At 44.6% G+C, this 22,318-nt stretch overlaps 1 protein-coding gene across 6 annotated transcripts in view; it reads right to left on the bottom strand.

Annotated features, from left to right (window-relative positions):
- Positions 1-22,318, bottom strand: part of LOC109870596 (DDB1- and CUL4-associated factor 6) — a 62,384-nt gene that overhangs the window by 9,961 nt on the left and 30,105 nt on the right. For 3 of the 6 annotated variants that reach the window (XM_031800598.1, XM_031800606.1, XM_031800610.1), the window contains exons 8-11: positions 21,596-21,689; positions 9,512-9,634; positions 8,976-9,296; positions 7,604-7,771 (exon numbers count right to left, since the gene is read on the bottom strand). In XM_031800598.1, coding sequence (XP_031656458.1) covers positions 7,604-7,771; positions 8,976-9,296; positions 9,512-9,634; positions 21,596-21,689 — 706 coding nt within the window. The remainder of the gene's footprint in view (positions 1-7,603; positions 7,772-8,975; positions 9,297-9,511; positions 9,635-21,595; positions 21,690-22,318) is intronic. The other 3 variants (XM_031800615.1, XM_031800618.1, XM_031800620.1) reach the window with 1 other exon arrangement.

The following is a 22,318-nucleotide window of genomic DNA, read 5'->3' as shown; positions in this document are numbered from 1 at the left end:
GAACAGGGAGTACAGGAGGGGACTGAGCACGCACCCCTGGGGAGCTCCAGTGTTGAGGATCAGCATGGATCAGCATGGCAGATGTGTTGCTACCTACCCTCACCACCTGGGGGCGGCCCGTCAGGAAGTCCAGGATCCAGTTGCAGAGGGTACTATAGTGTTGAACGCTGAGCTGTAGTCAATGAATACTATTCTCACATAAGTGTTCCATTTGTCCAGGTGGAAAAGGGCAGTGTGGGGTGCAATAGAGATGACATCATCTGTGGATCTGTTTGGGCAGTATGCAAATTGGAGTGGGTCTAGGGTTTCTGGGATAATGGTGTTGATGTGAGCCCTTACCAGCCTTTCAAAACACTTCGTGGCTACGGACGTGAGTGCTATGCATCTGTAGTCATTCAGGCAGGTTGCCTTCATGTTCTTGGGCACAGGGATTATGGTGGTCTGCTTGAAACATGTTGGTATTGCAGACTCAAATCAGGGACAGGTTGAAAATGTCAGTGAAGACACCTGCCAGTTGGTCAGCAAATGCCCGGAGCACATGTCCTGGTAATCCGTTTGGCCCCGCAGCCTTGTGAATGTTGACCTGTTTAACAGGTCTTACTCACATCGGCTACGAGGAGCGTGATAACACAGTCGCCTGGAACAGCTGAAGCTCTCACGCATGCCTCAGTGTTGCTTGCCTCGAAGCGAGCATAGAAGTGATTTAGCCGGTAAGCTCGTGTCACTGGGAAGCTCGCGGCTGTGCATCCCTTTGTTGTCTGTAACAGTTTGCAATCCCTGCCACATAAGATGAGCTTCGGAGCCGGTGTAGTACGATTCAATCTTAGCCGTGTATTGACGCTTTGCCTGTGTGATGGTTCGTTGGAGGGCATAGCGGGATTTCTTATAAGCTTCCGGGTTAGAGTCCCGCACCTTGAAAGCGGAAGCTCTACCTTTTAGCTCAGTATGAATGTTGCCTGTAATCCATGGCTTCTGGTTGGGGTATGTACGTACAGTCCCTGTGGGGATGACGTCCTCGATGCACTTATTGATAAAGCCAGTGACTGATGCGGTGTACTCCTCAGTGCCATCGGAAGAATCCCGGAACATGTTCCAGTCTGTGATTGCAAAACAATCCTGTAGTTTAGCATCTGCTTCATCTGACCACTTTCTTATAGACCGAGTCACCGGTGCTTCCTGCTTTAGTTTTTGCTTGTAAGCAGGAATCAGGAGGATAGAATTGTGGTCGGATTTACCAAATGGACGGCGAGGGAGAGCTCTGTGTGTGGAGTAAAGGTGATCTAGAATTTCTCTCTCTCTGGTTGCACATTTAACATGTTGCACGTTGGCGAGTAATATTGACGGTAACGGCAGCTTTCCCACTCGCCTTCTGCGGATCCTAGCGAGGCACCCTGCTCTGTGTCCTCTGTACCTGTGTCTCTTCCTCTTGCAAATAACTGGGATGTTGGCCTTGTCGGGTGTTCGGAGAATGTCCTGTGCTTCTTTTTTTGCCGTAAGATACGGTTCTAGAAACATTATGTACAAAATAAGTTACAAATTACACGAAAAAAAACAAAAAACACATAACAGCACAATTGGCTGGGCGCCCGTAAAACTGCTGCCATTTCTTCCGGCACCATTTTACATATAATCTTAAGCATAGTCATAACCATCCATAGTCTTCAATATATTACATAGACAACCCCTTCATACTGCTGCTGATGCCAAGGGGCTGCAGAAGCAGTGTTGCACAGCCAACTACCTCACTGCCACACCATACAGGGGAGCTACAGGCAGGACTAACCAAGCAGAAAGAGGAGGGGGGTGGTGGGGATGTGTATGTTTGGTGGAAGGGGGCTTGTGTGTGTGTGACAGGTAAAGAGGCGTAAACAGAATATGCAAAACGGAGCCGACGGAGCGTAGTGCAGTGCTGTTTTTCGTCACAAAAGGGGCGGCTCCTTTTTGTGTGCTCCGACATTCGACGTACCCCCGTGAAAACTGTAACATGCCGTATCATCCTTCCGTAGCCATGGGGGAATGGTTTGTGTAGGAAATGAACCTTGCTTGGTTCCTTGACCTGATCTACAATTGAAGTTAGAAGTTTATATACACTTAGGTTGGAGTCATTAAAACTCGTTTTTCAACCACTCCACAAATTTCTTGTTAACAAACTATAGTTTTGGCAAGTCAGTTAGGACATCTACTTTGCCCATGACAAGTCATTTTTCCAAAAATGGTTTACAGACAGATTATTTCACTTATAATTCACTGTATCACAATTCCAGTGGGTCAGAAGTTTACATCCACTAAGTTGACTGTGCCTTTAAACAATTCCAGAAAAGGATGTCATGGCTTTAGAAGCTTCTGATGGGCTAATTGACATAATTTGAGTTAATTGGAGGTGTACCTGTGGATGGATTTCAAGGCCTACCTTCAAACTCAGTGCCTCTCTCTTTGCTTCACATCATGCGAAAATCAAAAGAAATCAGCCAAGACCTCAGAACAAAAGTTGTAGACCTACACTAGTCTGGTTCATCCTTGGGAGCAATTTCCAAACGTCTGAAGGTACCACGTTCTTCTGTACAAACAATAGTGCGCAAGTATAAACACCATGGGACCACGCAGCCGCCATACCACTCAGGAAGGAGACGCGTTCTGTCTCCTAGAGATGAACATACTTTGGTGCATAAAGAGCAAATCATTCCAAGAACAACAGCAATAGACCTTGTGAAGATGCTGGAGGAAACAGGTACAAAAGTATCTATATCCACAGTAAAACAAGTCCTATATTGACATAACCTGAAAGGCCGCTCACCAAGCCCCTGCTCCAAACCCAGCATCAAAAAGCCAGACTACGGTTTGCAACTGCACATGGGGATAAAAATCATACTTTTTGGAGAAATGTCCTCTGGTCTGATGAAACAAAAATAGAACTGTTTGGCCATAATGGCCATCGTTATGTTTGGAGGAAAAAGAGGGATGCTTGCAAGCCGAAGAACACCATCCCAACCGTGAAGAACGGGGGTGGCAGCATCATGTTGTGGGGGTGCTTTGCTGCAGGAGAGACTGGTGCTCTTCACAAAATAGATGGCAACATGAGGGAGGAAAATTATGTGGACGGAAAATGATCTGGACATATTGAAGCAACATCTCAAGACATCAGTCAGGAAGTTAAAGCTTGGCCGCAAATGGGTCTTCCAAATGGACAGTGACCCCAAGCATACTTCCAAAGTTGTGGCAAAATGGTTTAACCTTTTTGGGATAGGGGGTAGCATTTTCATTTTTGGATGAATAGCGTGCCCAGAGTGAACTGCCTCCCAGGTCCCAGATGCTAATATATGCTTATTATTATTAGTTTTGGATAGAAAACACTCTGAAGTTTCTAAAACTGTTTGAATGATGTCTGAGTATAACAGAACTCATATGGCAGGCAAAAACCTGAGAAAAATCCAACCAGGAAGTGGGACATTGAGGTTTGTAGTTTTTCAAAGCTTGGCCTACCGAATACACATTGAGATATGGATAAAGTTGCACTTCCTGCGGCTTCCACTAGATGTCAACTGTCGTCAAATACTTGAATGAGAATTCTACTATAAAGGAGGGACTCATGAGACCTCTTTGAGACAGGGGTCTGGCAGAGTGCCTTGGTCTCATGACGCGTGCTCCCGACAGAGTTACCTCTCGTTCCAGTGCTTTTCTGAAGACAAAGGAATTCTCCGGTTGGACTTTATTGATGTTTTATGTTAAAAACATCCTGAAGATTGATTCCATACATCGTTTGACATGTTTCTAAAGGACTAATGGAACTTTTCGAGTTTTTGTCTGGACGAAATGCTCGCGCATCATGAAGATGGATTACTGGGCTGAACATGCTAACAACAAGTGGCTATTTGGACATAAATGATGGACTTCATGAAACTTTATGGAACAAATCAGTAATTTATTGTCAAACTGGGATTCCTGGGAGTGCCTTCTGATGAAGATCATCAAAGGTAAGTGAATATTTATGGTGTTGTTTCTAACTTTGTTGACTCCAAAATGGCGGATATTCCTCTGGCTGTTTTTGGTTCTGAGCGCCGTTCTCAGATTATGCTTTTTCCGCAAAGTTTTTTTGAAATCTGACACAGCGGTTGCATTAAGGAGAAGTTTATCTTTAATTCTGTGAATAACAGTTGTATCTTTTATCAACGTTTATTATGAGTGTTTCTGCAAAATCACCGGATGTTTTGGAATCAAAACATTACTGCACGTAAGGCGCCAATGTAAACTGAGATTTTTGGATATAAATATGCACATTATCGAACAAAACATACATGTATTGTGTAACATGATGTCCTATGAGTGTCATCTGATGAAGATCATCAAAGGTTAGTGATAAATTGTATCTATATTTCTGCTTTTTGTGACTCCTATCTTTGGCTGGAAAAATGTCTGTTCTCGACTTGGCTATGACCTAACATAATCATATGTTGTGCTTTCGCTGTAAGGCATTTTTTTTTTTTTATCGGACACAATGGACATAAACATAAACATCTTGTTAATCTTTAATTTGCTGTATTGGACTTGTTAATGTGTCAAAGTTACATATTTATAAAAAATATTTTTGAATTCCGAGAGCTGCCTTTTCAGCGGAATGTTGTCGAGTTCCACTAGTGGAACCCCTGCCCTAGAAAGGTGAACCTGTTAGAGATAGGGGGCAGTATTTTCACTTTGGATGAATTGCGTGCCCATAGTGAACTGCATCAAAAATCTGTCCTAAATTGCAAATATATGCATATTATTGTTAATATTGGATAGAAAACACTCTGAAGTTTCTAAAACCGTTTGAATTATGTCTGTGAGTATAACAGAACTCACAGGGCAGGCAATCTTCCAAACAAGTTTTGAAATCCTGAAAGTTGGGGCAACTTTGACGTCATCGCCCCCTCCGTTCCCAACAAGTTATGGAAACACCTCCTACGTCTTCCACTAGATGTCCTCATTCAGTAGAAAGTGTAATGGAGCATTTGCTGTGAACTTTGACCTAATGGGAGGGAAAATAGTCGGTGTCGCAAGAGAATGCCATTTTGTTGTGGCGCATTTCTCTTTTGAGTGCTACGGCTGTTCCAATCAGCCCCAGATGAAAACGAATGATCCGGTTGGAATGTTATTGGATATATATGATTATAACATCCTGAAGATTGATTCTGCACTTATTAGTTTGACCAGTTTTTTTCGACCTGTAATATGTCTTTTGGAAGTTTTCATGCAAGTTATCCTGGACCAGAAGTCATTTTTTGGGCATGTGAGCTGAAAGTGATAGCAAATGCTGCTACTTGGACACTAGTATTGAACATTATGGAACAAAACAATTTATTGTTGAACTAGGACTCCTTGCACTACATTCTGATGAAAGATCATCATAGGTAAGGGAATATTTATGTTGTAATTTTGTATTTCTGTTGACTCCAACATGGCGGAAAAATATTGTTACGTCTGAGCGCCGACTCAGATTATAGCAATGTTAGGCTTTTTCCGTAACGGTGCGGTTGCATTAAGAACCAGTGTATCTTTAATTATATGTAGAACATGTATCTTTAGTCAAAGTTTATGATGAGTATTTCTGTTATCTGGCGTAGCTTTCTATAGCCCGGCAAATTTTGAACAGCAGTCCTTGGGCAGGTTATTAAAAACAATTACAATATAGGCAATCATTGAGCAGTGAGCACACGCAGAGCAACATAGGACAAGCAAGACATAGCATACAGACAAGAGCAACATAGGACAAGCAAGACGTAGCATACAGACAGAGCAACATAGGACAAAAAGCAGCAAGACAAAATTCATAAAAGCAACAAAGTGTTTCCACACCTCACAACCAACAGACAACATGGAAAGCAGCAATACATAGCTAGGGATTATGTTCACAAATCTGATTGACCATTAGCCATGTCTTCATGCATTTTGTGAAAGTGTGATATGTGGTGCAGTTGTGTGTGTCTGTTGGCAGTGTATTCCAGACATGGGAAGCTCTCACAGAGAAAACAGATTTACTAAAGGTGCTTTTCCTTAAGGGAACTAACTATACAGTCACCTCTCATGGCAGACCTTGTGGATCTGCTGCCATATGTTTGGGTTTTCTGTTTAAAAAAAATACTGAGTGGAGGGGGAGCCAGGCCATTTAGGATCTTGAATACAAGACATGCGTCGGTGTATTGCACAAGATTTTCCCAACTCAGGAGCTCATGCTTTCTGAGGATGTAACAGTGATGATGGCTATTGGGCTTCCTATCAAGCACTTTGAGAGCCTGTTTGTAGACAGACTGAATAGGTTTTAATGTTGTACAGCAAGCTTGGGCCCAACTAGTCAAGCAGTATGTTAAGTGGGGGAGTATCATAGATTTGAAGTACAGTTTTGCTACCTCTGTAGTCAAACAATTTCGTATAAATCGGAAATTAGCTAGGTTGAACTTGGTTATTTGAATTATATTTTTCACATGCTTTTTAAAAGAGAGGTTGGAATCAAGTATGATGCCAAGGTACTTAAAATCAGATACCACCTGGAGCTTTTCCCCTGACACATAGACATCTGGCTCAGTAGCATCTGTTGCCCTCTTTGTGAAGAACATGCAAACAGTTTTTTTCACATTGAGATGCAAACACGAGTCACCGAGCCACTTTGTAACCTGGACCTGAACTTCCGACTTCAATTGTATAGGCTATGCATCAAAATAGCCTATTTTGCATTAATAAACTAATATAATCTCAGTGACTGTTCAAACAATAAACCAACCATTGTATCCCTATTAGAATCCCTCCCACAATTTAATATGTTTAGAAGTAATAACTAGTGATTCCAGGCTACTGGTAACAACAGCTGCGAGATCTGTGCTTATTATCCATGACTAAAACATAATGACATTCTACTTTTAGCTGATATGGGAGTGACGGTAGCTCAACAGAGTGGAGCTTGTAGTACATTTGAAAAGTCTGAGGGGCATATGGAATTTGGCTAGAGGCAGTGCTGAGTTGGGTAGAAGAGGTAAAAGAGAGTATGGTGTGGGGACAGGAGCAATGTCCCCTCTAAGCTGCGTGGATGAGTGGGAGCACAGCTCCCCCATGACTGCCACGCAGAAGAAATATCAGCTGGCGCAGAGAAGAACTTAACAGGGAAAACTCTAGAAAGTTGACTGAACACTATCAACATTTTCCTTTACTGTGGGAATTGTGATCGAATCAATGCAATATTAGTAATTTTCAATGCAACATACCGAAACAAAACTAACTATGCAAGACTTAGTATGCAAGAGATTTTGTTGTATGTAGAACGAATCAGAGTATGATTCTATTACATTGACACGCACGATTCAGCCAGTACTCTACACAAACCGGTGCGCCATAGCCAATCAGAGCTGCAGTAGGCCAATATGCAATAGACCATTGCCATATATGGATCTGTGCCATTCACTTTGAACTGGACTGCTTTTACAGCATGAGCGGTTGTGAGTAAATGCCCTTGTTTTGAGATCAAAGCAAGACCTGCATGTAAACACGTGTGCACATTTGTACATATCCTTTGCTAGTTAGTGAGTTATTAGCCCAGTTATAGATCATTTGTAGTCAGCAATGGGGTAGTGACTGTAACCTGTAGGGGGGGCCATCTTGGTGGCAGCAGCAACAGCCCCCTGTGATTGGCTCTCAGTGCCTGCGGTGGAGGAAGAGGGTTGACTCTGTCCTGGGGGGTCGGCCAACAGGAGCAGCCGCTGCAAGCGCCTACACACTAAACTTACTGGCAGCCGATGAGGGCCGTACTCTGACAGAGGTAGATAGACGAGAGGGACAGAGAGAGAGACAGAGGTGGAGAGACGAGAGGGACAGAGGGGTGGAGGGACGAGAGGGACAGAGGGGTGGAGGGACGAGAGGGACAGAGGGGTGGAGGGACAGAGGGGTGGAGAGACGAGAGGGACAGAGGGGTGGAGGGACGAGAGGGACAGAGGGGTGGAGGGACGAGAGGGACAGAGGGGTGGAGGGACAGAGGGGTGGAGGGACAACAGAGACAGAGAGACGACAGGGACAGAGAGGTGGAGAGGGACAGAGGGGTGGATGGACAGACGGATAGAGAGACAGGGACAGAGACGACAGGGACAGAGACAGAGAGACGACAGGGACATTTACAAAGAGACGACAGAGACGACAGGGACAGAAACAGGGAGACGATAGGGACAGAGAGACGACAGGGACAGAGGTAGAGAGGGACAGAGAGGTGGATAGACGAGAGAGACAAGGAGGAAGAGGAGGAGAGGCAATAAAGGAAAATAAAGGAAACAGTAGAAGGAGAGGGTAAGGCAGCTGCTTGAGTGGTACAGCTTCCACACACACAGTCTGCGCACACGCACACACACAGTCTGCGCACACACACAGTCTGCGCACACGCACAGTCTGCGCACACGCACAGTCTGCGCACACGCACAGTCTGCGCACACGCACAGTCTGCGCACACGCACAGTCTGCGCACACGCACACACACAGTCTGCGCACACGCACACACACAGTCTGCGCACACGCACACACACAGTCTGCGCACACGCACACACACAGTCTGCGCACACGCACACACACAGTCTGCGCACACACACACAGTCTGCGCACACACACACAGTCTGCGCACACACACACGTTATGGTCTGCTAGTGGCAGTTTACCGTGAGTAGGGTTGGAAAGCAACCGGTAATTTACAAAATCCAGAGGAATCTTCAGGAATTTAGTTAATTAACAGAATATATCTTTGACAATCTAATCTAACTTTGGTCATTTATACTTGAACATTCTGGTAGTTTAAACACTCCCTTCAGAACTCTACCTGTGAACCACCTGTTGGCTCTCCTCAAATCAAATACGATGACAATTACTCAGCCCTCTTATGGGAAAAATGGCATCTTAGTGGACTGGAGAGCTAAAATGTCGGTTTTGATTTCAGTCCTCAGCGTATGTGTGTGTTCTCTCTACGTGACCCTTACCAGACAGTGTGGCCTCTGCGGTGGGTGTGGGTGTTGGCGTGGAGGTCACAGCCGTGTCTGCCTGACTCCTCTGCTCTGAATCTGGGGAGGAGGTGAGGGCGCATGAGGGAAGCACCGAGCTTTCCATGGATGAAGAGGTTGATGGAGGATGTGCTGTAACCGTTGACGAGGAGGAGGTGGACTTGGAGATGGGTACAGGTACAGGGTTGACGGCGGAGGCCTCCATTTCCACAGAGCCCTCTAGGGCTCTGGCAGCTTGTGGAGGGGGTATGGTAGGGAGTGTTGGGATGGTGGGGGCCCCCTCTATGCGAGGAAGAGTGCCTGGAGGAGATGCAGGAAATATGTGTTTATTTTCTTTTCTGAAGCATGTCTTTTATAAAGTTTTAATCTGTTGTTTTTAATTGTATTTTTTTGCCTATCATAAACAAAACACTGGTGCAAACTCGGCTCCAGAAATAGCAGCCCAAATAAATAAATAAGGTTTAATCATAGATCTGTGGCAACGGGCCAACCACAACCCTGTCCCAGTGTCTCACCTGTAGGGCGTGTCTGAGGGCGTGTGGTCCCCCGGCTGCCCTGGGCCTCGCTGGCCTCCTCAAACCAGCGGGACAACATGTCCGACATTCTCTGCATCAGCGACACGTTGGGACTCTGCTCTCCTGGGGGGGGGGGGGGGGTCAGAGACTGAGTTAGCATGAATTACACGACTGGCTGGCATTTCTCGGCACAACATTCTGCTAATTATTTCCATCACTTTCCATAAAGGTGTTTAGCCAGCTAATCATGTGTGTTAACAGAAATAATTCCCCCAAAACCCTCTCAATTAAATGTTAACTGCAAAGTAGGCTTACCTGGCAGATTATTATGACTATAAATTGTTTAAGGTTAATATCAGTAGTGGGTAGGAGCTCAATATATATAATCAGTATCCTGTAACGATGTTTAAACTCACTAACCAATAATAGAGCGTGCTCATTATAAATACATTGTGATTTAGTTTCGGTATCAGATAACTTGTCTTATGATTTTGTTTGCAGAGCATACAGGCTGGCAGTTTATTGCCAGTTCATCCTATGGGCACAAGGGAGAATTGGACGAGGTGTACTGCGTCTCATCCCTGTGTGTGTCGTTTCTTCCATAACAGGCTGACTACACCGCTCACGTCGCAAAATACATTTCTATATCTATATTATTCAATTAATGCACGCGCCTGCGTTGCCAAGGGCTAAAATAGAAGTCAGTTCTATTTCTGAAGCAGATCGCGCTGCAAGTCCTGCCTCTCCCATCTCATTGGTTTATAGAAACAGGTATCCACGTGCCATCTCCTCATTGGTTATACCCACGTGGGTGACTGAAATACGAATGAGGCCAGTGGCGGTAATGCACCTAATTTATGAAAGTTGACATTCTTATTTACAATGCCTGCCTACCCCAGCCAAACCCTAACCCGGACAATACTGGGACAATTGTGCGCTGCCCTATGAGACTCCAGATCACGGCCTGTTGTGATACTGCCTGGAATCAAACCAGGGTCTGTAGTGACGCCTCTAGCACTGAGATGCAGTGCCTTTGACCGCAGCGTAAATCTAGCCTGGCCTAAGACATAGATCTCATGCCTGCGCATTATGTAAAAATAGTATTAGTTAGCTTGTCCACTATAACAAAAGGTTCAAGCGTAACCAGATAAACTTGCTTTGAAGATAAAAACTACTTTCAGTGTGCACTAATCCCGTGTCCCTGTCGCTAGAGTAGTGACTTCAACTAGCTTTGGCTGCCATCTATTGGAAAGGAATGGTAACTACACGGGGAAGCTAGTTGGCAAAGTAGACTTTAATAATATGCCATTTAGCAGACGCCTTTATCCAAAGCGAACTGAGTACATGGTAGTGAAAACAGATCATAGAAAATGATTACAATTTTGATAATGAATGGTCAGTCCTTGCTTTTGAGAGTGGTTACATTTCTCCAGCTCCATCCCTCAGCTTTTACAGAAAGAGAAGCAGGGAGACTATTTCTACTGCTGATTGCCACTTTAAGAAGTTAAGATGCAGATTAAATACACCCCGAAATATGTTACAGATACTATAAAAATGTCCAATCACTCAGACATCCAGCACAGCAAACAATCAAATATTTTTACAAAAGCCCCCTTTAAAACATCAAAATAATTACCAGAGTGGTTATAGAGGGTGCAGCAGTTCAACAACTCAGAGCAAATGTCAGTTGGCTTTTCATAGCTAAGCATTTATAGGTCGAGAGAGAGTCGAAACAGCAGGACCGGGACAAGGTCCACATCCAATGAAATTGTTTTTATTTAATTTTATTAAAAATCTGTGGAAAAACAATTCCACTCATATTCCCTTTATGGATGGGTGTATCTTTGAATTCGCTGTTGAATGGCCTGCTCCTTCTCCATTTTCGGAACACCAGCTCGCTCCCCCAAAGTGATCGATAGTATATCTCGGCTCGCACTGTGATCCTGAGCTCTCAGGTCCATACAGAGTTATGGTCTTCACTGATCTCACTCTCCGTCAGCTCCATCTGTGGCATTTAGGGGCAGGACTCGGTTGTATACTGATGGTCGTGAGCGCAATTTAGCTGGGCCCTGAGGACCACTTCTCCACCACAGCACAGGAAGACTCTGGCACCCAGGGGTGAGGTTTGTAAGCTATACTAACTGTTCTTTCCTGTTGGTAGAAAACAAATAAGGTAGAAAACTGTTGGTAGAAAACAATTAGGCTATAGTTATATTCAAGAATCACTGCATAAACTAGCATTTGCATGTACCTCCTCTGCCTCATGCATTTCCTCCAGGATGAAAACATTTGCAAATAGTCTAGGTAGCCATTTGCTAGCTACCTGTCTTGTATATTGTCAACACACACACAGCAAATACAGGGACATTTATTTATTCTTCAGCAAACATTAGCTATGTCAACTTCAGTCTAGCTAAATGAGGTGGAGCTAACAAAACATTACAAAAACAAATCTGTCAACAAAATGTATTACAGTACTTGACTATCTGAGGTGGAAGCTAGCTACAGTAACTATTACAGTACTTGACTATCTGAGGTGGAAGCTAGCTACAGTAACTATTACAGTACTTGACTATCTGAGGTGGAAGCTAGCTACAGTAACTAACCTTATCTAATAACAGCGGTACACTGATAAACTGTGTTCTAATTTTAGTTGCAGTTTAACGTTAGTTGCTTGCAAATGTTATTTGCCGTGAGGGTGTTACACAAAACACTTGAGATGCAATTAACGTTAGCTAGTTATCATCAACTAGATTTGCAACAAAGTTGTCCAGTGACGTCTAACGCTAGCCTCGTCAACAACAGACATGCCTGGTTAACGTTACCCCTGGCTCCATTGCCTCCTCCATTCAGTCGCTTTTGCTTGACTCCAAAGTCGGCGATGTTGATGATGGACGGCCGGAAACCCCTACACCAGAACCCTCAATTTCAAATGGAGGCGCAAGCAGAGGGCTTCAACATAGGCTTATGACTCCTTTCCATTCAGAAACTCCCGGTTGCCGCATCAAAAGTGCCCTTCGTCGAGAAGTCTGCCTCCCGCCGAAGTGCTGTCTGCAGGTCCTGCTAGCTCGAGCTGGGACGTCCTTCCTCTTCCGGACATGGAGCCACTTCTTCAAAAGTTGTGTGTCCTTGGGAAGCCGATGGTAGTTTACCGAGGGACCTTTTTTTGGGAGCCAATTCATACAGCCTGGCGCTATACAGTTAATGTTTGAATTACTACTTGTTGTTGCCCGCACCTAACACGCTCTTCGAGTCACACTCCACGTACATACATGGTGTATTAGAAGCAAGGTCAATACCACAGACAATTAGATGATTCTGGCCAGTGCCACACTGGCGTCAGTCGTTCCTATGGTCATTTAAAATGACGTCCCCATAGCTCAAATAAACCTCATCGGCAATCAAAATACTGAATATAGAGATGTTTTTATGTTAAATGCACATGTTTAGTATTAGTGGATTGACTACATCTCTTTGCTTAGATTTACTTCCTAAAGCGTTTCCATTCCCCATTTTATGCCTTGACATGGACTCAGAACATCCAATTTCATTGTTTTTCTATGAACAATTGTAATTTTGAGTGTGAAAAGCAAAATAAATCTAAAACCAAGACAAATAAAGATATATATTTTTTAACAATTTGGAAGAAAAAAACATATTTAAGGAACCCCCTTAGTTGTTTAATAACCATTATTTTACCAGATATATTGACAGAAAACTGCACTACTTTCTCTTGTACACTAAGGAGCCAGGGAAGAGTTGCAGGGGAGAGAAGAAGAGAAGAATATGCTTCGTCGCTCGCAGCAGTTCATTCTTTTAAAGTAGCCCTCATGCTAGAAAAATGTTGGAGACTCCTGGTCTAGAGAATCCTTGTGTCACACCCCTGACTGTATGAACAGTGCTGCCTGGGACAGAATGAGTTAATGATATCAGGGTATTGCTTGCCATCCCTCAATAGTCAACAGCGGACTACCAATCCACTGCATCATCCAGACGTTATAACTGCTGACCTGGTGGGGAAAAAGTTCCCTTCTCCTTATTCTACAATACCCTAACATCGATAAAGGTCTGTGATAGCAAGAGGCAGCTTCATCATAGTCTCAACTGGGCCCGGTATAAGCTGTGTGTCAGTGAGAGCTAAAGCTAACAAGATCCCCATGGACAGAGATAGGCCCCGTTAGCAACGAGAGGCAGTGGCAGGGCTCTGTCGGAGAGATTAGAGCTGGAGAAGACGTAGAGAGTTATCCGGGTGTGTGTGTATATGTTAGATCCCTCACATTTTTTTTAACCCAAGATGGCATAGCAGTTCAGACGTCTTTTGTCCTCGTCTTGTCGTGTCCTGTATATATATATATATATATATATATATATATATATTTACAACTTTTTTCACATACATTTTATTTTTATTTTCCATCAACTCATCTTCAAAACACTCTCCTGCCTCACCAATTTATTTTCCATCAACTCATCTTCAAAACACTCTCCCGCCTCACCAATTTATATTTATAAAATCATTAGTATTATTTACCTCAAAGCTGTAATCCTCCAAGAAGCTAGCCAGAAACTAGCCAGGAGCTAGCTAGAAGATAGCCCAGAAGATAATCCAGAAGCTAATAAGAAGCTAGTTAGCTTCTTTACTGGCAAATCGTTAGTATTCAGCTAACCACGGTTTGTGGTCATCAGCTATCCTTTAGCTCGTTTTGCCAGTTTTGTACGGCGCAGCGCGGCTCGGAACGGAACATACCGGACCAATTTTTCTCTCCATGTCCCTGGATTTCAACTGCTCTCTGGACATTCATACCCGGATCTCACAACTAGCTAGCTGCTATCCGTGTGACTATCGGCTTTCGTCGATTCCGGAGCAAACATAAATTATTCCGGAGCTAGCCAGCTCCGTCAATCACTCCTGAGTTCCATCAATCACTCCTGGGCTGCAGTCACCTATCCGGACCCGTTTTACTGCCTACGCGGAGCCCCACCGGGCCTTCACAACTGGACTGCCGACGTTATCTACCCGAAGGAGATCCGGCTGGCTCCTCCGTCGCGACGTTACCTGAACGCCCATCTGCGGCCTGCTAACCGTTAGCTGTCTTACCGGCTGCTATCTGAATAGACAATTGGACAATTTATTTATTTTTTATTATTATTATGTTTTCTTCTTGGGCCTCTATAACTATATCTATTGTTTTTATTTTTGTTGTTGTGTGATTTGGATTAATCCCCTCTACCACACGGAACCCCACTAATCTACTGACGGAACGCAAGATGTGGCTAACAACAGACCTCCATCCTATGCTAGCTTGCTACCGATGGCCTGGCTAGCTGTCTAAATCGCCGTGACCCCCAACCAACCTCTCCACTCACTGGACCCTTTTGATCACTCGACTAAGCATGCCTCTCCTTAATGTCAATATGTCTTGTCCATTGCTGTTCTGGTTAGTGTTTATTGGCTTATTTCACAGTAGAGCCTCTAGTCCTGCTCACTATACCTTATCCAACCTATTAGTTCCACCACCCACACATGCAATGACATCTCCTGGTTTCAATGATGTTTCTAGAGACAATATCTCTCTCTTCATCACTCAATACCTAGGTTTACCTCCACTGTATTCACATCCTACCATACCTTTGTCTGTACATTATACCTTGATGCTATTTTATCGCCCCCAGAAACCTCCTTTTACTCTCTGTTCCAGACGTTCTAGATGACCAATTCTTATTGCTTTTAGCCGCACCCTTATTCTACTCCTCCTATGTTCCTCTGGCGATGTAGAGGTGAATCCAGGCCCTGCAGTGCCTAGCTCCACTCCTATTCCCCAGGCGCTCTCTTTTGACGACTTCTGTAACCGTAATAGCCTTGGTTTCATGCATGTTAACATTAGAAGCCCCCTCCGTAAGTTTGTTCTATTCACTGCTTTAGCACACTCTGCCAACCTGGATGTTCTAGCTGTGTCTGAATCCTGGCCCAGGAAGACCACCAAAAATTCAGACATTTTTATTCCAAACTACAACATTTTCAGACAAGATAGAACTGCCAAAGGGGGCGGTGTTGCAATCTACAGCAAAGATAGCCTGCAGAGCTCTGTCCTACTATCCAGGTCTGTACCCAAACAATTTTAACTTCTACTTTTAAAAATCCATCTCTCTAAAAACAAGTCTCTCACCGTTGCCGCCTGCTATAGACCACCCTCTGCCCCCAGCTGTGCTCTGGACACCATATGTGAACTGATTGCCCCCCATCTATCTTCAGAGCTCGTGCTGCTAGGCGACCTAAACTGGAACATGCTTAACACCCCAGCCATCCTACAATCTAAACTTGATGCCCTCAATCTCACACAAATTATCAATGAACCTACCAGGTACCTCCCCAAAGCCTTAAACACGGGCACCCTCATAGATATCATCCTAACCAACTTCCCCTCTAAATACACATCTGCTGTCTTCAACCAAGATCTCAGTGATCACTGCCTCATTGCCTGCATCCATAATGGGTCAGCGGTCAAACGACCTCCACTCATCACTGTAAAATGCTCCCTGAAACACTTCAGCGAGCAGGCCTTTCTAATCGACCTGGCCGGGGTATCCTGGAAGGATATAGATCTTTTTAAAATGCCTTCCTAACCATCTTAAATAAACATGCCCCATTCAATAAATTTAGAACCAGGAACAGATATAGCCCTTGGTTCTCCCCAGACCTGACTGCCCTTAACCAACACAAAAACATCCTATGGCGTTCTGCATTAGCATCGAACAGCCCCCGTGATATGCAGCTGTTCAGGGAAGCTAGAAACCATTATACACAGGCAGTTAGAAAAGCCAAGGCTAGCTTTTTCAAGCAGAAATTTGCTTCCTGCAACACTAACTCAAAAAAGTTCTGGGACACTGTAAAGTCCATGGAGAATAAGAACACCTCCTCCCAGCTGCCCACTGCACTGAAGATAGGAAACACTGTCACCACTGATAAATCCACCATAATTTAGAATTTCAATAAGCATTTTTCTACGGCTGGCCATGCTTTCCACCTGGCTACTCCTACCCCGGTCAACAGCACTGCACCCCCAACAGCAACTCGCCCAAGCCTTCCCCATTTCTCCTTCTCCCAAATCCATTCAGCTGATGTTCTGAAAGAGCTGCAAAATCTGGACCCCTACAAATCAGCCGGGCTAGACAATCTGGACCCTTTCTTTCTAAAATTATCTGCCGAAATTGTTGCCACCCCTATTATTAGACTGTTCAACCTCTCTTTCGTGTCATCTGAGATTCCCAAAGATTGGAAAGCAGCTGCGGTCATCCCCCTCTTCAAAGGGGGGGACACTCTTGACCCAAACTGCTACAGACCTAGATCTATCCTACCATGCCTTTCTAAGGTCTTCGAAAGCCAAGTCAACAAACAGATTACCGACCATTTCGAATCTCACCATACCTTCTCTGCTATGCAATCTGGTTTCAGAGCTGGTCATGGGTGCACCTCAGCCACGCTCAAGGTCCTAAACGATATCTTAACCGCCATCGATAAGAAACATTACTGTGCAGCCGTATTCATTGATCTGGCCTAGGCTTTCGACTCCGTCAATCACCACATCCTCATCGGCAGACTCGACAGCCTTGGTTTCTCAAATGATTGCCTCGCCTGGTTCACCAACTACTTCACTGATAGAGTTCAGTGTGTCAAATCGGAGGGTCTGCTGTCCGGACCTCTGGCAGTCTCTATGGGGGTGCCACAGGGTTCAATTCTTGGACCGACTCTCTTCTCTGTATACATCAATGAGGTCGCTCTTGCTGCTGGTGAGTCTCTGATCCACCTCTATGCAGACGACACCATTCTGTATACTTCCGGCCCTTCTTTGGACACTGTGTTAACAACCCTCCAGGCAAGCTTAAATGCCATACAACTCTCCTTCCATGGCCTCCAATTGCTCTTAAATACAAGTAAAACTAAATGCATGCTCTTCAACCGATCGCTACCTGCACCTACCCGCCTGTCCAACATCACTACTCTGGACGGCTCTGACTTAGAATACGTAGGTGTCTGGTTAGACTGTAAACTCTCCTTCCAGACCCATATCAAACATCTCCAATCCAAAGTTAAATCTAGAATTGGCTTCCTATTTCGCAACAAAGCATCCTTCACTCATGCTGCCAAACATACCCTTGTAAAACTGACCATCCTACCAATCCTCGACTTTGGCGATGTCATTTACAAAATAGCCTCCAATACCCTACTCAACAAATTGGATGCAGTCTATCACAGTGCAATCCGTTTTATCACCAAAGCCCCATATACTACCCACCATTGCGACCTGTACGCTCTCGTTGGCTGGCCCTCGCTTCATACTCGTCGCCAAACCCACTGGCTCCATGTCATCTACAAGACCCTGCTAGGTAAAGTCCCCCCTTATCTCAGCTCGCTGGTCACCATAGCATCTCCCACCTGTAGCACACGCTCCAGCAGGTATATCTCTCTAGTCACCCCCAAAACCAATTCTTTCTTTGGCCGCCTCTCCTTCCAGTTCTCTGCTGCCAATGACTGGAACGAACTACAAAAATCTCTGAAACTGGAAACACTTATCTCCCTCACTAGCTTTAAGCACCAACTGTCAGAGCAGCTCACAGATTACTGCACCTGTACATAGCCCACCTATAATTTAGCCCAAACAACTACCTCTTTCCCAACTGTATTTAATTAAATTTATTTATTTTGCTCCTTTGCACCCCATTATTTTTTATTTCTACTTTGCACATTCTTCCATTGCAAAACTACCATTCCAGTGTTTTACTTGCTATATTGTATTTACTTTGCCACCATGGCCTTTTTTGCCTTTACCTCCCTTCTCACCTCATTTGCTCACATTGTATATAGACTTGTTTATACTGTATTATTGACTGTATGTTTGTTTTACTCCATGTGTAACTCTGTGTCGTGTATCTGTCGAACTGCTTTGCTTTATCTTGGCCAGGTCGCAATTGTAAATGAGAACTTGTTCTCAACTTGCCTACCTGGTTAAATCAAGGTGTTCTCAACTTGCCTACCTGGTTAAATAAAGGTGTTCTCAACTTGCCTACCTGGTTAAATAAAGGTGTTCTCAACTTGCCTACCTGGTTAAATAAAGGTGTTCTCAACTTGCCTACCTGGTTAAATCAAGGTCAAATTAAAATAAATAAATAAAAACTTCCAAGGCAGTTATAGTCAATTATCTAATCACTGATCATAATCTTGATGTGATTGGCCTGACTGAAACAGGCGGGATGGAGGTGTTGCTAACATTTACGATAGCAAATGTAAATTTACAGACTTCTAGTCATGAAATCAATGCAGCCTCGGACCTTGTAGTCATAGCAGATAATATTCACATTTTTGGGGACTTTAATATTCACATGGAAAAGGCTTTCGGAGCATCATCGACAGTGGGTTTTTTCCAACATGTCTCCGGAACCTACTCAGTGCCACAGTCATACTCTGGACCTAGTTTTGTCCCATGGAATAAATGTTGTGGATCTTAAATGTTTTTCCTCATAATCCTGGACTATTGCAACAAATAATCTGCTCAGACCCCAACCAAGGATCATCAAAAATCATGCTATAAATTCTCAGACAACCCAAAGATTCCATGATGCCCTTCCAGACTCCCTCTGCCTACCAAGGACGTCAGAGGACAAAAATCAGTTAACCACCTAACTCAATTTAACCTTGCGCAATACCCGAGATGCAGTCGCACCCCTAAAAACTAAAAACATTTGTCATAAGAAACTAGCTCCCTGGTATACAGAAAATACCCGAGCTCTGAAGGACGCTTCCAGAAAATTGGAACGGAAATGGCGCCACACCAAACTGGAAGTCTTCCGACTAGCTTGGAAAGACAGTACAGTGCAGTATCGAAGAGCCCTCACTGCTGCTCGATCATCCTACTTTTCTAACTTAATTGAGGAAAATAAGAACAATCCAAAATGAATTTTTGATACTGTCGCAAAGCTAACTAAAAAGTACCATTCCCCAAGAGAGGATGGCTTTCACTTCAGCAGTAATAAATTCATCAACTCCTTTGAGGAAAAGATAATGATCATTAGAAAGCAAATTACGGACTCGTCTTTAAATCTGCATATTCCTCCAAAGCTCAGTTGTCCTGAGTCTGCACAACTCTGCCAGGACCTAGGATCAAGGGAGACACTCGAGTGTTTTAGTACTATATCTCTTGACACAATGATGAAAATAATCATGGCCTCAACCTTCAAGCTGCATACTGGACCCTATTCCAACTAAACTGCTGAAAGAGCTGCTTCCTGTGCTTGGCCCTCCTATGTTGAACATAATAAATGGCTCTGTATCCACCGGATGTGTATCAAACTCACTGAAACTGGCAGTAATAAAGCCTCTCTTGAAAAAGCCTAAACTTGACCCAGAAAATATAAAAAACTATTGGCCTATATCGAATCTCCCATTCCTCTCAAAAAAAATGAAAAAGCTGTTGCGCAGCAACTCACTGCCTTCCTGAAGACAAACAATGTATACGAAATGCTTCAGTCTGGTTTTAGACTCCATCATAGCACTGAGACTGCACTTGTGAAGGTGGTAAATGACCTGGTAAATGTACGCTACGGTCACAAGACGCAGGCCTCCTAATTGTCCCTAGAATTTCTAAGCAAACAGCTGGAGGCAGGGCTTTCTCCTATAGAGCTCCATTTTTATGCAATGGTCTGCCTACCCATGTGAGAGACGCAAACTCGGTCTCAACCTTTAAGTCTTTACTGAAGACTCATCTCTTCAGTGGGTCATATGATTGAGTGTAGTCTGGCCCAGGAGTGTGAAGGTGAACGGAAAGGCACTGGAGCAACGAACCGCCCTTGCTGTCTCTGTCTGGCCAGTTCACCTCTCTCTAATGGGATTCTCTGCCTCTAACCCTATTACAGGGGCTGAGTCACTGCTCTTCCATGCTTTCCCTAGGAGGGGTGAGTCACTTGAGTGGGTTGAGTCACTGACGTGGTCTTCCTGTCTGGGTTGGCACCCCCCTTGGGTTGTGCCGTGGTAGAGATCTTTGTGGGCTATACTTGGCCTGGTCTCAGGATGGTAAGTTGGTGGTTGAAGATATCCCTCTAGTGGTGTGGGGGCTGTGCTTTGGCAAAGTGGGTGGGGTTATTTTCTGCCTGTTTGGCCCTGTCCGGGGGTATCATTGGATGGGGCCACAGTGTCTCCTGACCCCTCCTGTCTCAGCCTCCAGTACTTATGCTGCAGTAGTTTATGTGTCGGGGGGCTAGGTTCAGTCTGTTATATCTGGAGTATTTCTCCTGTCTTATCAGGTGTCCTGTGTGAATTTAAGTATGCTCTCTCTAATTCTCTCTTTCTCTCTCTTGGAGGACCTGAGCCCTAGGACCATGCCTCAGGACGACCTGGCATGATGACTCCTTGCTGTCCCCAATCCACCTGGCCGTGCTGCTGCTCCAGTTTCAACTGTTCTGCCTACGGCTATGGGACCCTGACCTGTTCACCAGACGTGCTACCTGTCCCAGACCTGCTGTTTTCAACTCTCTAGAGACAGCAGGAGAGGTAGAGATACTCTCAATGATCGTCTATGAAAAGCCAACTGACATTTACTCCTGAGGTGCTGACCTGTTGCACCCTCGACAACTACTGTGATTATTATTATTTGACCATGCTGGTCATTTATGAATATTTGAACATCTTGGCCGTGTTCTGTTATAATCTCCACCCGGCACAGCCAGAAGAGGACTGACCACCCCTCATAGCTGTTCCTAGGCCGTCATTGAAAATAAGAATTTGTTCTTAACTGACTTGCCTAGTTAAATAAAGGTAAAAAATAAAATAGATAAAAAAATTGCCTGGTTCCTATCTAGGTTTCTTCCTAGGTTTTGGCCTTTCTAGGGAGTTTTTCCTAGCCACTGTGCTTCTACACCTGCATTGCTTGCTGTTTGGGGTTTTAGGCTGAGTTTCTGTACAGAACTTTGAGATATCAGCTGATGTAAGAAGGGCTATATAAATCAATTTGATACATAGGTGTGTGTGAATAAGACAAAGCGTGAGTGTGAGAGAAAGCATGAGTGTGTGTGTAAGATTCTGTGTACTCTTACCGTCCCGCTCTCTCTCGCTCTCAGGACGAGCTCGTGGACCGGTGTCAGACCAGTCACCTCGTAAACGAAGACGCTTCACTGGGGGTTGCCGCAGCTGTGGACACACACACAAAACATAAAAAACATGCTGTCAAGTCTAAGCGGAGTTAAAAATAGCATGCAAAACATGGCACAGTCCCTGTCCTATTTAGTACCCCCCCCACACACACACTCCGCTCTCTGCACTACAGTCCCTGTTACTGTCCTATTTAGTACACACACTTCTCTCTCTGCACTACACACTTTCCTCTGGCCGTCTCCAACACACAGGACAACAGGCTTAGAGCCAGGGAACTGGTCACCCAACACAGGTGCCTCTGCTCCTCCCCTGGGCACAGAACAAAAGGGGGACAGCCAGCTTCAGTGGAGAGAGAGAGATTTAGAACGTGGAAGAGAATGAGAACAACTTCCACTGAGACCAGAGATAGAGAATGACAACTGCATAGAAAGAGAGAGAGACAGAGGTGGGGCAGCTAAGGAGAGAGAGAGAACAAGAAAGGTGAGATGGTGAAAGGGCTGAAGGGGGGAGAAAGCGAACCCGAGCTCAAGTAGGGTCGCAGGAGTAACAAGATGATGGGTAAAGGAGGAAGAGAACAGGGTGAGAGCAATGGAGGGCCCAGAAGAGAGAGAGAAAGAGGAAAGGCAAACTCCTTGGCAGGCCCTACAGCCTCCGTCCTGGTCTAT

This window comes from Oncorhynchus kisutch, linkage group LG2 (assembly GCF_002021735.2).
Source record: "Oncorhynchus kisutch isolate 150728-3 linkage group LG2, Okis_V2, whole genome shotgun sequence".
Classification (NCBI taxonomy): domain Eukaryota; kingdom Metazoa; phylum Chordata; class Actinopteri; order Salmoniformes; family Salmonidae; genus Oncorhynchus; species Oncorhynchus kisutch.
The sequence above is the reverse complement of the archived record's forward strand: the minus strand, read 5'-3'. Positions and strand labels throughout refer to the sequence as shown.